The sequence below is a fragment of the Rhopilema esculentum genome, chromosome 3 (assembly GCF_057945365.1).
Source record: "Rhopilema esculentum isolate cy_ngs chromosome 3, ASM5794536v1, whole genome shotgun sequence".
Taxonomy (NCBI): Eukaryota; Metazoa; Cnidaria; class Scyphozoa; order Rhizostomeae; family Rhizostomatidae; genus Rhopilema; species Rhopilema esculentum.
The window spans coordinates 7,978,447-7,995,974 of record NC_142817.1 but is presented as its reverse complement, the minus strand read 5'-3'; the positions used below and the strand labels follow the sequence as shown (position 1 = coordinate 7,995,974).

The 17,528-nt window shown below is 36.2% G+C and overlaps 2 protein-coding genes across 2 annotated transcripts; both read left to right on the top strand.

The window, feature by feature from the left end:
• The first annotated feature begins 2,355 nt into the window (after positions 1-2,355).
• LOC135692577 (DDB1- and CUL4-associated factor 7) lies at positions 2,356-4,045 on the top strand. The gene has a single exon (XM_065210756.2). The coding sequence runs from the start codon at positions 2,658-2,660 to the stop codon at positions 3,708-3,710; it is 1,053 nt and encodes a 350-aa protein (XP_065066828.1). The 5' UTR covers positions 2,356-2,657; the 3' UTR covers positions 3,711-4,045.
• Positions 4,046-7,711: 3,666 nt separating this feature from the next.
• Positions 7,712-15,242, top strand: LOC135692576 (uncharacterized). Its single transcript, XM_065210755.2, has 2 exons — positions 7,712-8,087; positions 11,448-15,242. The coding sequence occupies exons 1-2, from the start codon at positions 7,983-7,985 to the stop codon at positions 12,405-12,407; spliced, it is 1,065 nt and encodes a 354-aa protein (XP_065066827.1). The 5' UTR covers positions 7,712-7,982; the 3' UTR covers positions 12,408-15,242.
• Positions 15,243-17,528: the final 2,286 nt, after the last annotated feature.

The following is a 17,528-nucleotide window of genomic DNA, read 5'->3' as shown; positions in this document are numbered from 1 at the left end:
AAAGATTTCAAATTCATAAAAATACTCAAAACGGCAGGCCCATAGCGAAACGTTCAGGGCCTCATTTGTTTGGTTTGGAATCATATGTCAATGCATGCCATGCATGCTGTGTTTGAATCCCTGTGTTCAACTTTTGTCCGACTTTTTTCTATTGTTCTATTGTCTCTAATGACGTGCACTGCACTTCATGTTTAAGGTCTTCATTCCACCAGCCATGATCAAGTTCTAATAAATGGCTGCAAAGAGTCAAAAATTAAACTTTGCTTTGGAAATTTGTGGGCTCGGGCCTTTTGCCACTGCGGGCAATGATATCATATTTGACTACAGTTTCTATACTTTTGTACCCTAAGTGAATATGAGGGGGAGAGCTGCAAATTGCGTTTGGCATAAAAGCTGAAGCCAAAGTTCCAAGTTCTGATCAAAGTGTAGCAAAAATTACTATATCAATCGCGGCATCCAGGCTTTTTAGTTTATGGAAGACTTTCATTTCATTATGGCTTATTAGCAGGGGGTACGGAGTTTGTGCATAGCAACACCCTTGGTTACCAAGCTTTACGTTTTAGCACCCCTCAGAATAATTTCTAGATCCGCCCCTGCTCAACCAGTGCTTATTAACTTTTTAAGAAAAACTAAGCTCGAGATTAGCACACCATTTTTTAACTTTTTTTTACTTCAGTGCTAAAAGTTTGCCTGGTTTCTTTAATATCAAATACTTAGAGCTACATTTTAGAAACACAAAAACATAGACCCTGAGTACCAGAACCACAAAATTTCAAACGCGTTAATAGAATACCAAGCAGAGAAGCGAATGAGCATCTATTCTCCGCTTCTTCCGCGCTCGAATTTATGTGGCCTGGTACCCCAGGTAAAAAACTTTATACGATATGAAAGGAGCACTGCTTTCTATGTCAATTAAACAGAAAATAGATGCCTAGTTTTCTCTTACATCTTATCAATAATGTAGGGGAACAAGATGATGAAGCTCTTATTTTCTTCTGGCAAGTTAACTGATAGACTTTTTGATCTAAACTGGTAAAAATTACATAAAAATAAAATGAATAGAGAAAAATTATATTTGTAACTGTAGCTTACAACAGTTGTATAACTTTTGCAAAGACACTTAAAGGCAATCTGTCTCGTTGTGGATTGGGTAACGAGAACAATAGCTGGAACAATAGCCTAACAACGATTCCAGCGCTCCGCCATATTTTTTACAATGCGATAAATTAAAGGGGGACTAGAAACAAAATAAAAATTCCTTTGTTCTTATAATCAATCAACGTCGTGAAAGATTGTCTTTAATTCTTGTAAGCACCTCTCCTGTCCCTGCTATAATCATGTAAATTACGTGTTATTGAGTTTTCGGTTGTTCGATTAAAACACGTGTTATACTTCTCATGCAATGAAGAGACTAAATTTATAGTTTTAAGCACTAAAGCCGCCCCCACCCCATTATAATTAAACACTGAATTTTCTGCGGCTACTGTGATTCTTGTGTGATTCTATTTTAGCCACTCCTTCTCAACGGGCACTATCATTTCAGTTGGTAGTGCAAGCTCATTTGACATCGGTTTTTTTCTCTCTTTAGTTCTTGATATCTGTTCTCTAATTTCCATTGCTTTTTTAAACTTACCAACTTTTATGACATCTTTAATTTGTTCACTTTCTATATCTTCAGGTGTCATTTCTTTCATTTTCAAGATGTTTTTTGTTGTTTTGCATTCATACGCGTGTTCTTTTGAGTCTTGTTCTTCTTCGCATAATGAACATTTATTTTCTTTGTCTTTTCCTTTGTAATTACAATGGAATGCCTCCATATTAAGGCTTTTTTTATCATGTTCTCTGTTTCCCTTGTTCTGCATATTTCCATATATTGTTTCCTTTTGACTTGGTTTTTATGTACAAATCTTAATTTTGTCATATTTTTGCTTTCATTTTTGTATTCTTGGTTTACATATTTCTGCATTATTTCTTTGATTATTTTTTTTCTATTTGGATTTTTTATACTTTTTTATGTCTTCTCTACCTTCTGCTATTTCATACTTTCGCATTTGTTCTCTGAGTTCGCGGTACCAACATTTATCTCTTCCCTGTTCAATTTGGTTCATTAGTATTTTCTTTGCCATTCTTTTTCATGCACTTGATTTCAACAAGTTTTGTAGAAGCATAAGTTTCCTGTACATAATTCTGCTGAACATTGGCCAACATCAACTTTCTTCTAATAATCCCCAGTATGGTGTGCTGGTGGGTAGGCGAAATAGTGCGGTGAGAGTATCCTTCTGCATTTTTTACCCCTTTCCATTTTGCTTTGCGCAGGGAGACGACGAGTCAGGTTGCTACCTGCTTTCAGGAGCCTGGTAACTAACTATTTAGAGTGCGGAGTTCGTGCGAACATGATGGCAGTGTTTGAGTGATAAAAAGCTTCATGGACAGCAGAACATCGAAGCGGCTAAAGTTTTCTATCATTTTTGCGTCAATAAAGCAACCGTTTTAATGTAATAGGTTTATCTATTGTTGGCTGTTCGAAGTAGAAGGAACTGTAATCGCTTAAATGCTATAGGAAGCGTCGGAAGGAGTCTCAAAAGGCATTTTTGTTTATTCGCATTATAAAGGCGCGCAGTTAACTGAGAAACTTCGATATGACAATTTGATGCAAAATGGCACTTTCCCAGCCTGCAGGTGGACATATACCCATTTGTGGAACCAAGAGGAAGGAGATTTATAAGTATGACGCGCAATGGACATTGTACGGCATGAACTGGAGTGTACGACCAGACAAAAGATTTAGGCTGGCACTTGGCAGTTTTGTCGAAGAATATAGTAACAAAGTGCAGATTGTGCAGTTGGAGGAAGAGAGTGGAGAGTTTTCTGTGAGGGCAAACTTCGATCATCCCTACCCAACAACTAAGATTATCTGGATTCCAGACAATAAAGGTGTTTACCCTGATCTTGTAGCAACTTCTGGGGATTATTTACGAGTTTGGAGAGTTGGTACTGAGGAAGTTAGGCTGGAATCGTTATTAAACAACAACAAAAACTCAGACTATTGTGCTCCTCTTACCTCATTTGACTGGAATGAAATCGATCCAAATCTTCTTGGAACCTCTAGTATTGACACAACCTGTACTATTTGGGGGCTGGAAACAGGCCAACCAATTGGAAGAGTTCAAGGACATGTCAAAACACAACTTATTGCACATGACAAAGAGGTTTATGATATTGCTTTTAGCCGTGCTTTTGGTGGCCGTGATCTGTTTGCCTCAGTTGGAGCTGATGGCTCTGTGAGAATGTTTGATTTGCGACATTTGGAACATTCCACAATAATTTATGAAGATCCACAGCATACTTCATTGTTACGTCTTTCATGGAACAAGCAGGATCCAAACTATTTAGCAACATTTGGCCTAGATAGCCTAGAGGTTATTATCCTTGACATCAGGGTGCCTTGTACTCCTGTTGCTAGGCTAAGCAACCATCGTGCATCCATTAATGGAATTGCATGGGCTCCACATTCCTCTTGTCATATTTGTACTGCAGGGGATGACCAGCAAGCACTAATTTGGGATATACAGCAAATGCCAAGTGCAATTGAGGATCCAATCTTGGCATACACAGCAGAAGGAGAAATTAACCAAATTCAATGGGCTTCAAATCAGCCAGAATGGATTGCAATTTGCTACGGAAATCATCTCGAAATTCTAAGAGTCTGATTTGTGCAAAAGACACAAGAGTACCTTATGTGTATTCTTTCAATCCATAGGTCATATTTTTCTAGTACAGAGATAAGGTCAGAATTACTTTGGCTTTCTTAGCAAATGGACACAAAGACTAGCAAAACAGATTTTTATCCTGCCATAAGTATTATTGACCAAGACCATTCTGTACAAAACTTCAAGAATTGTTTCATTATGACATCTTCATAAAAAGATGCATAATAGTAAACCTTAAGTAAAACTTTTCCAAATGATTTTTTGTTAGTAGGACTTGAGATTTATTTATGTTGGTCAGCTTCTTGTACAGTATAAATCATGTTGTTGGTGTCAAATCTTGGTTTTTACTATTCTTAGTTCTGTGGTAGAGAAAGATGTAATATGATCTAAAGCACTTTATTATCCAAAGCACTACTACTAAACAAGGATTAAAGTGGAAAGTGGAAGCATTTAAAGAACTTTTGTGAAATATATGTCTGAAAAGCCAATGTAGCTTTACCAGTTAAATAAAAATGCCATATTAAACTTATTATAACTGTCTTTGATTGAGAAATGATTATTATGGGATGCCCTTCACATCATCCACACAGCCTGATTTTCACCATGAATTGAGTTTGGCCATCACTGCAATAATATTCTTTGTTCTGGTGCAATGTTTCACATGATGAAATCTCAATATGAGGATAAAATTCAGAAACAAAGCAAAACGGCGATGACAATCCAAAAGTATAAGATAAATTTTCTAAAATAGAATAAATTAAATTAAACAAATACTCTGAAATCTCAACTTTGGACAAGTTCAGCTTCGTTCTCAATCTAACTTGAAGTTTCATCCTAGCTGAAGTCTCCACGTGACTTTAAATTTCTCTCAACCCAATATAAGTGGATGAATCCCACTAACTAAACAATGAACTGAAAAGGGCTCTGGAAATGAATAACAACACAACAGAAAAAAATTCCAGGTAGAAAATTTCATGTTACTAAATGCCAAATTTTTAACACCAATAAAATCTCAACCTATGCTGAGGCTCATGTGAAGAGCCACTTCCTTCAGATTCCTTTATTGATGTTATCAAAGTAATTTCAAACAGTTTTTTCTAAATGAGATAGTTTGCTTTTAATTAAAATGTAATATATATATTTATGTAGTATAACAAGAAATCCCAACAAGGCCACTTGCTCTCGACCCATGAAACATTGAAACTAATATTGTCAGTGCTTGTCTGCATGCATATTATCACATGCATAAAAAAGCCTGACAGTTTGACAGATTATAAAGATGTCACAATGGGGCTCTACTGTCCTCTAATACATTTTATCAGTTATTAAATCACTCTGGTTCTACAGTTTAATCCCATTAATTCCAAGATAAGTGAAACATTCACTAAGTCAAATCGATTTTCATTTCACATTGAATTTTCCTACCTTATTTGTGTCAAAAGTTTTACCCCAGATAAGTCAGACATTTGCTAAACCGGGCCATTTTCTTACAATACCTTTGAAGGTCAAACTGAACCAGATTCAACTTAATTTGAAAGAAGATAACATATAATCTCATTACAACAAATTTGTCATCCATCGTCTTTTCCTTGGGTAAAAGTTTATAGGAGAATCTTATAGTATTTATTCATAAAAATAAAACATTATCTTTGCCATACTTCCAAGTTTACGTGGAACTGATAAGCAGTTTTCAGGTAGAAAATCTATGAAATATACTAAATTTTGGCACCAAGAAATTTCTTTAAAAGTTTTGAGTTTCTTGGGATTTCATATGAATCTCATGAATTTCCTACAAAAGCGGCGTCAAGGACATTTCTGTGAAAAAGACACTTTAGCCCTCCTTGCCCCTCCTATCAAAAGGCAACAGGGGCAGTTGACCCCTGGCCCCCCTCCCGGGCGTCACTGGGCTCAGCCTTAGTTTGAGAGTTCACTAGGATCGCGACGTGTCTGAGATGAATTAAAAATTTTATAGGTTTTCAAGTTATTCATGCTGTTTTCAATTTATTTCAACTTTTAGAACGAAAAAATTTTTTTCATATTTTTCTTTTGGACCATCGTGATATTGTGAGAAAGAAAACTTTATTTGAAGTGGAATCTAATATGGAACGTGTATGTTGTGTATATAAATTGAGTACCGAAGGACAAAATTGAATTGAGGCTCTCGGCCCGCAACTACGCTACAGGGCCCTACAGAAATGTCCAGGGCACTTTCAGGCACCGCGGAGCAGGGGGCCTGGGGTGGTCTTAGGGCTTTTTGCAAAAAACTCCAAATATTAAGTAATAAACTACCAGCAAGGCCTCTTTTAATACGGTTTTGGCCCCCTCCACTTTTTTAGACCCCCACTTTTCTCAACGCTCCGCGGTGCCTGACTTTGGTTCGATTTAGATAGCTAGGGTCCCGGATCACAAGGTGTTTCGTTGGACAGCTATGCAAATAAAATAGTAATAAAAATTTAGCTCCATGCCCGATGTTTGTTATTCTGCCAACTTTCGTGTATATTCTAGGCCCAATGGAGAAAATACCTCCTTCAAATTTACAGCAATAGATTTTCAGAGAGGACCATTAGCTGCTTCTTTCATAACAAACAAATGTAATTCAATCAGATTATCCATGGTTTGTGAGGTAAACAATAAAAAATTGAATAGAAGTTTATTTAGAATCCCCAAATTACAGGTTGTGGTTTTGGTACAATATTAGGCGGCTAAATGCCCGGTTTTGGCATTACTTCTCGATTAAAATACGTCCGCGTTTCTCTATTTAATCATATTGGCTTCGAACTATGATTCAGGATTCACATAATGACCTTAAAATATTAATCAACAGCCCGGAATGGCCACTCAAGTAAGCAAGATGTTCAAAGGAGCAAGTTTGAAAAACTCGTAGCGGCGAAAAGGCCGCTTGTACGGAGATCTGTCTATCAATCGCTCATACCATTAGTGGTCGGGGGGTTACATCATACAAGTTGTTGTAGAAAATTACAATCAGTTTCATGGCAAAGTACCTTGTCTTTAAACAACTCCAAAATTGAGAAAAAATAGCCGCTTTTTATACTTTCTTACACTTTTTCCAGTTAAAGGAATAAGAATACAGAGAGATAATTCCATTAAATATCCCCTATTTTCTCCTGTTACCTTGATACTAGGATCTTGTAGGGATATATTTTCTAAGCATGTGAAGAATATACTTACTATCGAATCGTTTAATCTATTTGCAGTTTTGGAGCTATTTCGTCAAATTTTCATCACCATTATCATTGTCATCATATATTTTTGTTAAAGCAAGTTATTTGTGGCTTCAATACTGCAGATGTGGACCTGCCATCTACTACAAATTATAGTTAGAACAAGAGCTAATTTTACTATTTATAAGAAACATTAAATTAAAACAATTAAAGCATATTTACAAAGATTGGCATAATAAAATAAATCTCTAAAAATGCACATAATTGTCGCTTCAAAATTTCTCTTTTGTTTAATTTCTCCTTCAATTTCTTCAGCCTTTCTTTGATGCATTTTTACTCTCTATGTCTCTGTCTTCATTACTTAAACTATTTCATAAAATTGTACCTCTGAATTTCAATGTCATTTTCCCTATCTCTGTTCTTGGAAATGTCATCTTTTTATTGAAACGCAATACTTAAACTTTTATATGGTTTTACTCAAATTTTAACGCTTTCTCCAATTTTTGAAACTTTAGAAAAATATTTGACATATCTTACAATACTCTAGAGCTACTTAACTTATCTTGAAGCCACTTCAAGTCTTTTGAAACCTCTTATTCTTGCACAATGGGTACCACAAAGAAAATTATTCGTAAACAAATTTTCAGAATGTGTTGACAAATGAAATAGCTGTAAATATTTTATATTAATCACCACGCCTCGCTATCAAACACATCAATATTCTTGTTTTTAAGTGATTTTATTTTTGAATTCATATGCAATATCTAAATATACCGAATGTCATAAATTTACCCCCGGGCATGAGGTAACGCTCCTCAAGCATATGAAGAACGGTGGCCTAATTTCTTCGTGCACAATAGACGTGTCGGCCCAGCTGTGGAGTCGCAAAGAAGGGATTCCTAAAAGCGTTTGCCTCTTAACTCAGACTTGATGCTTTGCTGAGACGATGTTGCAAATGATTGAAGGCAACATTTGACAAGCTGTTGTTTACCACAGTTTACTTCCCTAGCCTTGTTTTCCCTATGATCAACCGGTAGCCTGAAGACCAATAAATTAGCTTCGAACAAACAAGAACACGACGAGCTGTGCGATGGGCTTCAATAAAATTGATGCTTATTTATGGATTCGTGGACAGTTTAAGCCTGTGAAGATTGGATTTTCATTCGCAAGCAGGAGTGACTTTACTAACCCGAAGGTGAGTATTTCTGGGTTTCCATTTCCATGAATTAAGTTTGTGGTCTTGTTACTCATGTAACTCTCTGCCTGTGGTTATGTCAAAGAATGGAAAAATAAGCGAGATATCCTGTTATGATTTAATGGAAATTTTTCAGATTTCTTGTGTTGCAGGATAATCACGGATTAGTTGATAACATTTCTTTGCAGCGTTTCCCTCCGAAACGCGAGGAAACATTGTCCGAGCTCTGTATGATCACGGCGATCGTTTGTTTTGACTTTGGCGAAGGCTTGTTTTTGAATTAGTATTCTGGTGTTTATATTTTAGAATTAGCTAGTAAAATTATCTAAATGATTACTTGTGTTTCCAATTAGTGCAAGTCTAAACATTTATACTATTTCAACTCATAAGAGCATGCTGCACAATTGAGATATTTCTCCAGGTTTTTATCGCGATTAATTAACTACCAGAAGAAGTCAATGAAGAATCCGGAGTTCAACCGCAAAATTGCAATGCGCCTGCAAAATGTACAGTCATTACTTGTAATAAGTTAAATTAAGTTACATTTTCTGCAGACGTTTCAATAATTGTTTGAAATATTAAATTGTCAGTAAATCTTGATCTTTGCTTTAAAGGACTCCGAATGGGCTGAGATCTCGCTCCCATTTCTAGGCTGGATTCTAAAATATTGAAATTCGAATGGGTTCTAAAGCCATTGAAGTAATGTTTGTTGTGAATCTGGAAGAAATCTACAGATTATTGAAAACCAAGACTTAAATCCTATGTTCAATGTACAGCAAATAACAATTTTCCGAAGCAGGGTATCCCCAGACAAAGGACAAATTACTTCTCAATCTCTGGAAAAGTCAACTAATGTTGCCATGACAAGCTCCCTTTTGTTGGAACCATGTTAATCTGGGGGGTGTTACTGTTAGTTCGATATGGTGATTTATCAAACTAATGCAACAAACTCTCTGTGAAACCACAACACTGATCAGGACTCCAATCTGCTTCTGAAAGGGAGTTGTGGAGAAATATTGATAAAGTCAAACTGTATTTATTCCATTATAAACACTTTTGTATATAAGCCACCTCAAATTATCAATGGGAGAAAAAAGGGTTCACAGAAAATGTAAACCCTTGGTTATAAGGTACACCCACAAAAACATGCAGATGCATCGTTTGAAATGACAGACGCAAAAACTGCTACTTGTTCAGAAACTACTTAGATGTACAAAATAGAAGTTAGAAGCAACCAGCAACAAATTGGTCCAGCCTGGGATCACCAAGTTCGTCCAGGAGTTCTTAAATCGGCTCCTCATCTTCTGCATTTTCACCATCACTCTTAGTTAGGAAACAAGAAACCTTAGCAGGTTGCACAGTGTAATTTTATCCCAGGGATTTCCTTTGCCCTCAGTCAGAAAAGTTTAATATATTCCTTCCCTTCTTTGTTTTAACACAGTTTCTTGTGTGCATCATAAGAATCATATGCCATTGCATGCACTTGATTTTCAAAGAGTACTTATTCCAAGGAAACACATGCACTGCTGAAAACAGCTTAAAACTAAGTTAGGTACCACAATTACTTCATTTAGACAATAATATCACTGCTATTTCTCTACTTTGTTGTGTATTGAAGGTATGGCCTCTTAAACTAATATTTTTATTAGCTAAGAAATTATTATGGTTACATGACAACAAACCTATAAATAATGGCTTTGGCTCGAAATATTAAAGCAGGTTTTGGTCTATATCTGTACATTCACTGGCTATGTTTATCCCCAGGGCTTTGTCAAGAAAAGGCCTTGAACACAATTATAAGATTATATCAGTTATAAGCATAATGTATTTTTTTATCCTCTAGGTCATGAGATAGTTTGGTATTCTTTGAAGTGTCTGCATCTGCCTTTCTGCCCATATTGCTATTAATATTTTAGGTACAGAAATAACACAGAAAAATATGAAATGAAACATTAATGAAATGTTTTGATTCATTATCGCAAGCTCTTTTTTTTGCTTGACATTAAGAACATCTGCGCAATAAAAGTTGAAAACTTTGCATATTGAAAACTCTGAAAACGTTTCAAACATTTGTTGCAAACCAGCAGATTGTCAGACTAAATGTTTGGGATTTGCATACCTCTTGGAATAGATTGTTTATTCATACTTCATGAAAGCTGTAAAGCTCATGGTTTAGGCCTTTCGCAAACATCAGATTGAACACCCAGTCTTCAGGTTTTTTGATGTTGTTGATGGGAACTCCTGTGGCATTGTTAATAATATTGATTGCCTCTAGCCTCAGTGGGAAGACATGTAGAAATTCAACTCACAGATTGGAACCTCACATCAAAAGGAAAAAAGTAATTTCAATCAGGTTATGGGCTAGGAAGGCATAGGTACCGTGAAACAAAAGAGTTTATCTCATTCTCAATTTGCTTGGTCTCAGCACAGGCATTTCATCATAACTTTTTAATGATTAATAAATAGAAATCTTTTTTGCAAATTTCTCTAAAAGTATCATTCTGGCTTATAAGTGGCAATTGAAAATTTAGCAAATAAGAAACACTGCAATGCGACGAGAATGAACAACAATAAATACACATAAATTAATGAAGGCAATCATTTATTTTTGTTCATTCTCGTCGCATTGTGGTATTTCATTATTTGCTACATTTTCATCAATTTTTCACCGCAAGCACTCCTTGGAGTCCGTCAAGCAGACAGTTATTGTGACCTTTTCTTAATTCACATATTAAAAATTTGGCAGTTTAACATTAGTCAATCATAGGCAATACCATTTTAGCTGGTTGGCAGTCAAATTGCTCTCCTTTACTTGTGCTAACCTTGAATTGAATTTAGATGTTGGGGAGGTACAAGAAAATATACCATTTGTGTAACAAAGATTAGGTACTGAAACTTGAGAGTTTTAGTATAAGAAAATCATATAAATATACTAACTAACAAAGTATATACCATGTTTTGTAAAAGCTATCAGGCCTAAACTGAAGCACAGTTTGAGATCAACATAAAATCTTGAAATCCTTCCAACTTTCAACTTGAAAGAAGCAAAATAGAAAATTAGGAGACATCTGGTTATTGGCTGCCAGGAACAGCCAGGTCTGCTAATGTTTCTTTTTTGTCATGAATGAATTTCAACCAAGGTTTTAATTATGAAGAAAGAATAAAATATGAATATATGAATATATGAATCAATATATGAATAAAGAAAAGAGCCTTATTTGGCAAAAGCATCAAATGAGTAAAACTTAGTTTGTCAAGCTCTGTAACAATGCCAAAGCCTATTTCAATTGCTTCTGTTTTTCAGCATTCTCAGCTCTCAGTCTACAGAACCTTAAATGCTATTTAATTATCTCCATTCAGTTTCCATGGCTGCCAAAACTTGTTCTGGTTGTCACAAGAAGTATTTTCGCATTGTACACAGTCGCCTTTGCAGTTGCAAGTGTTTTGGAGAATGGAACAGCATTCCTTCAGCAAATGCCTCAGTTTTCACAAGCACTGGGTGCCATTTATTTCTTTGTCAGTGCTATTTGTACTGAAGTGTCTTTCTTCAGGAAGATACGACGATTTAGCACACATAGAGAGACATTCTTTGCTAGCCACAAAAGAAAACTGAACAAAAGCCCAACACTGGAAACCATTTCTGATGCTGAACAACAACTACCATTCACAAGTCAAACTGACATTCCAGAAAGACTAATCGAAGCATCATTTCAGCCAGTTTACAAAGAGACAACACAGGTACAGGAAACAAAACTGATGAACCTTTTTTGGTATCACAAGCTTCAGTGGATCCTTTATGACCTAGCAATATGTCTCAATTTCAGCTTCACAGCTGCAGCACTGTTTTATCAAGAAAATATCTTCTTTTCAAGTTCAAAAGGTAAGTTGTTACGAATACACACATATGGTGTGACAACTGCCTTTCTCCTTGTTGATTTTCTTTTAAATTCTGTCCCTGTAAGGGTTGCTCATATCATTTATCCCCTGGCTTTGAATACTCTGTATTTCATTGCCGTTGTTATATATAACAAGTCACTGAATGGTACAGCAAGGCTTTTGCCAGAAGTGAATTGTACAGGAACTGATTGTCTGGTGCAAATAGCAGTCATTCTTGGAGCAGGCTCATTTGCAGTTCACATCACTTTGTTTATGATCAAGTCTTTGCTGGACCTTGGTGCAAGACACCCAGCAAAGAAGTCTTCAGAACCACCACAGACATCATCTCGCCCTACTTTAAGAAAGATATCTCGAGCCAGCCGAAATTCAGATTCCACTCAGATGACATCACTTGATGGCTACAAGACTTATGCATCAAAGTAATAAGTTGGAGTACTAATCACCTCACTCTTTAGCACACTCAAAAGCACTAGCATTAAGAGTCATCTCTGATTTATAACTTGTGACGTTGATATTGTAAGAACTAATTGAAGCCATCTTGTTTTCACTTTGGGCATATATACTAGAGTATGACAAAAGTATCTATTAAGTTTAAGATATGCTAGATCACAAACCTTATACAAAACGTTTACCAGGACCAATGCAGTACATTATATTAATGCAGTACATGGTTAGGAGCTTCTAATATCTGGTTATAAAAGTTTTTATCACATTCTTAGAAATTCGTCAATTTTAAGAGGTTAGCTGTGGCTTAAACCATTATCTTGCCCTATTATGCATTGCTGTCTTGGTTGATAAGGTTATCGTGCTTTTATAAAAAACAAAGCTTTGTATCCAGTCTTAATCCGATACAGTCCTAAGGTTTTATCTACACTAAATTTCTTTCACAAATTGCAAAAACCTTATCCTTTAAAATGCGATTTCCTGTTTAAATTTGAAAGTTCAATTTTTATCTCAAACTTGAAAGCTGTATTGTAATTCATGAAAGTAAATTATTGCCTTAAAGTACCATAGACACTTAATTGCCCTTACACAATGCAATTTGAATAGCATTAGATGAAAGTGTCATTTAAAGACCCGTGGCTTGTGTTTGGGAGGGCAATCCACCTGTTCATGTCTTTTAAGTCAACTATTTGGTAAATTGGTTTTAAGGGTTTTAATAAGCATTGAGGAAAGTTGTAGAACGTTACTCACATTCATTTTGTCCATGAATGTATCATTATTAAGTATGTCGTTTAACACGTTTCATATATTGTACATACAAATCCAAAAACACATCAACGTTGGAATTTTAATTGGGAACAAGGAGTGACCATTTATTTTTTGACATATGTATTTTATTTTGAATATTTTATTTTGAAGCATTACGCATTTACGTTTTGTATCCAAAACAGTTTTTAAGTTGTGGTTGGTGTTTTGTATAATTCATTATTCACAGTTTGTATGGATGCCCTGGGAATGCTTTTTAACTTAGATATATTCTGAATCCCCTCATTAGTTTTTGTTTGGTCTGCGATAGTTAACAGAGACAGGAACCAAATTATACCACTAAGACTTTTGAGAGCCACAAATGTTTGGGCTGGTGCCCCAAAGATGAAATATATCCAATCTCTTCTTAGATTTAAATGTTAAACCCCGGACATATTAACCCAACACAGGTCTGGCATATAAAAACAAGGCATAAGATTTCATCCTAACTTTTTGGGACCGCGCTCAGCTCTGGCTCTGTGACACTTAACCCTTCCTGCCCTTTTCTTGGTGGACATGACATCAGGAAAACGCTGACTCAAAGTAAGGAGGCAGCTCTTTTGAAAACTTAATGGTTAGATTTGTTTTTAAATGATCATCCTTCTTTTTCAATAACCTCATTAATGCATCGCAGCGTATCAGTAGCAGATTTTAGAATTAGAATCACCAAACACGCACACGTTTGTTCTTCTCTCACACAAAACAGCCGGATAACAGCCATTTTGTGCTGAATTTCGGACAAAGTCCTTAACGGAGGGGACTTGATATTATTGCTACAACTACCAAACAAGTAAGATCGGTACGCAATATTATTTCTGCGAATTTGAATTTCTTGAAATTACGAATGGAATTTCTGCTCTGATAGGGGGAGGGTTGTTGAAATTTTAGTATGCTCATGAGGCACCCTGTAACACTAAAGCCCATAATTGTGCAGTTTCTACGCATTAATGACAGCTAGTATGTTGTAATAATCAAAGCTACTTTCGCCTCCGTAAAGATCTGATTTCGTTAGCAATGGCCTCAAGATCCTTTAGGGTTGTCCTCAGCAGACGAGAAGGATTGCTGAAAATATTTATGGGTGGGGGTTGCAGTTGATATGGACTAGAAACCTGCCTGATTGTTCACTGCATATTAACGTAGTCTAATACTTACGTGTGTCTACGCGAGAGGGACGTGACTGTGTACGAGATTCGTGCAAAACGACTTTGTGTGAAAAGGAAAGCTTGAGAACAAATATTTACTCTCTTGAAGCATTCATAGATTGCGAAAAAAATTTGCCAAATTCGTTAACGGGGTTTCAATGGGAGGGGGATTAGGAGTAAATTTTCGCAATTGTTTTGGGGGTAGTTTAGGGTACGATACAGTTGCGTATCGGAGGCGGCTGGAGGCCCCTAGGTTTTTCATTTCGAGGCCCCTGGGTTTTTCATTTCGAGACCCCTAGGCTTTTCATGCGAGGCCCCCCAATAATAAGCGTTGGTAAAACAGTTCAGACAAAGCATGAAATGCTACTGAACAGACTTTCCAGTCATTCAGATTTTAGAGCGATGTATCATAAAGGCTTGGGGACCCATGAACTCATCTATCTTTTCCAGAATACCTACTTCATAGTCAAACAAGATAAACAATAGTTTTTCTTTGTGGCCCCTAAACGAGGAGCCCCTTAGTTTTTTAACTAAAGGTAACTTTAGTCCGTTACGCCTCTGGTGCGGTAACTGGCGACTTTAAAGTAAATTATACTATGATGTACACAACTCCGTGGAAATATATTACACATTTACATATTGTTGCGTGTTAAAAAGCATTTCGTGTGATGGTGTATCGTGTTTACGTATCGAACTAGGTGTGTCTATGTTGTCGTGTTGCATAGCAGCATCGATTTAGGTGCTTAATAAATTTTAGCAAGTAGAATACCAACTAAGCTTGTTCTTAAGATGGTTTTAACAAATAATCTTCTGCATATTCAGTCACTATTAGTAATTTGTGTAAATAGAATCAATAATACCGACAAAATTCGTTTTCAATCGCCTTCTCTCTTGGCACACGTCCCTGGATTTCCCTTTCAGATTTAAAGAGAAAGAAGATACAACAATTTTGAAGTTGGCTCGCTCCCCTCGTGGGCCCTGTACTATCACGTGGGGCAAATGATTTTTGACGTAATTGACTACTCTTCTTTGAGACATAACCCTACCCACCTGCAAGCAGTAGCGGCATCCCACTTTTGTTAAAACATGTTTCTTTTATAAATTGATTAAAAGGCGCTAGGTAGAGGTAGATTATATTTTCGTGGATCAAAGGGCGTGGTCTCACTGCTCACGCCCATTACCCCCCAATTCTGCAGTAGCTGGTGCAACCACTGCCTGCAAGTCCCACAAGGTGAAAAGTTGGCCACTTGAAATGAGAACAGTGATAGTTTCGCGAACAGTGGAGGAGTATACTCGAACCTGTAATTGTTCGCACTAGCGGCGAGAGTTCTAGCAATGCACCTGTGTATCACCAGTGGGTGTCTTGTTTACTACGAGTGTATTTTGTTTACTACGTCGCAATATATCTATGGTGATGCCTTCATCAGTGATTGCTATTCGTACAATTTCTCTCGCTTGACTACCAAAAAGCAAAAAGATGTGAAAAAATTAGAGTGATGCAAAGAAAGCATTATTAAGAAAATCGAATGTAATAATAGTCTACCAATGTATGACGTCATCAAAAATCTATTTTTAAGAATTTCTTAATTTTGGTCACATATTTTGAAAGAAAAGCGCAAGAGATCTCTAAATATTCTCTATTAATCTCTAATTTAGCTCAATATCTTCAAGGTAGCTGAGATACCCACAATGAAAGGTTCCAAGTCTGCTAACGGATTACTATTTAAAAAAAAAGAAATACGAGAAGAAAATTTGGGCGAAACACGTTTCAAGAAAAAAGCAAAAAGGAAAGTTCCGTCCAGGGAACTATGAAATAACAAGTGTTGCTATGAAAAATACAAGAGGGGCCTTCTCGAAAAATTTCTCTAAAAGCATAGCAAAAAGTAGAAAAGGGTTCATTCTTGGCATTTACAAGGGGGCTCTATAACGCTGCCTCCTTCCACTGATGATAGGTAATACCATTTCAAGTAGTTCAGAATGACTGTGATTTAGTTCGAAGCACAGCTTGTTCCTGAAGTTATGACGCAATTTCTCGAATATGATTGGTTGGAACTCTATTACTTAAATAATTAACACATTCTTTACCCAAATCATTTATCAATGTCCTCTCTTCGTGTCGCATCGCTCTTTGTAACATCCCTCTTTTAGGGGCAAGAACTTATCGACAATTTGCTAAATATAGGATTTTTCGTCTGTACTTTGTGTGACGTCATTCCTATTCAGATCCCTAAGCTCCAAGAAAATAGTTCAAGCAAAGCAGTTTTAGTCATAACATTATAACAATGGTAGAAGTTTAAACTGAGAATGTTGATAAAGAGATCTTTATAAGAATACATCTCACGCGGCCTAAGTTGGTAATCCAAGTACTGAATTAAGGGATATTTCTGTGGGAATATGGAATTTTTTTTGCCTCGGGCTAACTGAGTAAGCGTTATTTAACTTAAAAATGACACCAAGGCCTCGTTCCGTACGAAATACTGAACTTTGCGATACTTAGTATTGCACTTGTTAATAGTGATTTTTTGGCTCGCGTGGACACAACTCCTTATCATAAGACAGGTATCAACATTAACTTTAACTTTAGACAGGTATCAACATATTACGGGTGACAGGACGTCGTCATTAAGTTGTTTGCGTGAAAGGCTAGGCCTTCTTTTAATTCACCAATGATATTTCAAGCTGCCAGTTAGCTTAATACAAAAAATTATGTCCTTTTCCATATATGTCATTTTTCACGTTCTTTTATGCTTTAACCTAAATTTAACTTGATATAAATATAAAATATATTTTAACCATGCAATAAAGGATTTATTTAATAAGAATTCGTGTCCTATTATTGAACTGTAATCGTAATTCTTTCTTCTCCTACAAGAGGATGAGGTAGGTCCTCTTTTCGTCCTTTGCGAAAATTTTGGTCCTTTTCTTTTGCACTAACTACAAAAAACGTCTCTAGCGCAAGCCTATTTGGTGGGCAAGTCAGATTATTAGTTATTCCTTCTTTGTTTACTCGTAAGGAGATATTGTAAGCTTTTTGAACATATGTATTTTGGTATCTAAAATAAAATTATCCCTAAGAACTTTTCGTCCCCAATTTCTTGCTTTATCACAATGGCGGTAGCTTACTCTGTTTATGGAAGACAAAACATTTCGCCAA

Coding starts and splice junctions, on each gene's coding strand:
- LOC135692577 (XM_065210756.2), top strand. CDS start 2,658: ATGGCACTTTCCCAGCCTGCAGGTGGACATATACCCATTTGTGGAACC.
- LOC135692576 (XM_065210755.2), top strand. CDS start 7,983: ATGGGCTTCAATAAAATTGATGCTTATTTATGGATTCGTGGACAGTTT. Junction 8,088..11,447: donor GTGACTTTACTAACCCGAAG/GTGAGTATTTCT, acceptor ATCTCCATTCAG/TTTCCATGGCTGCCAAAACT.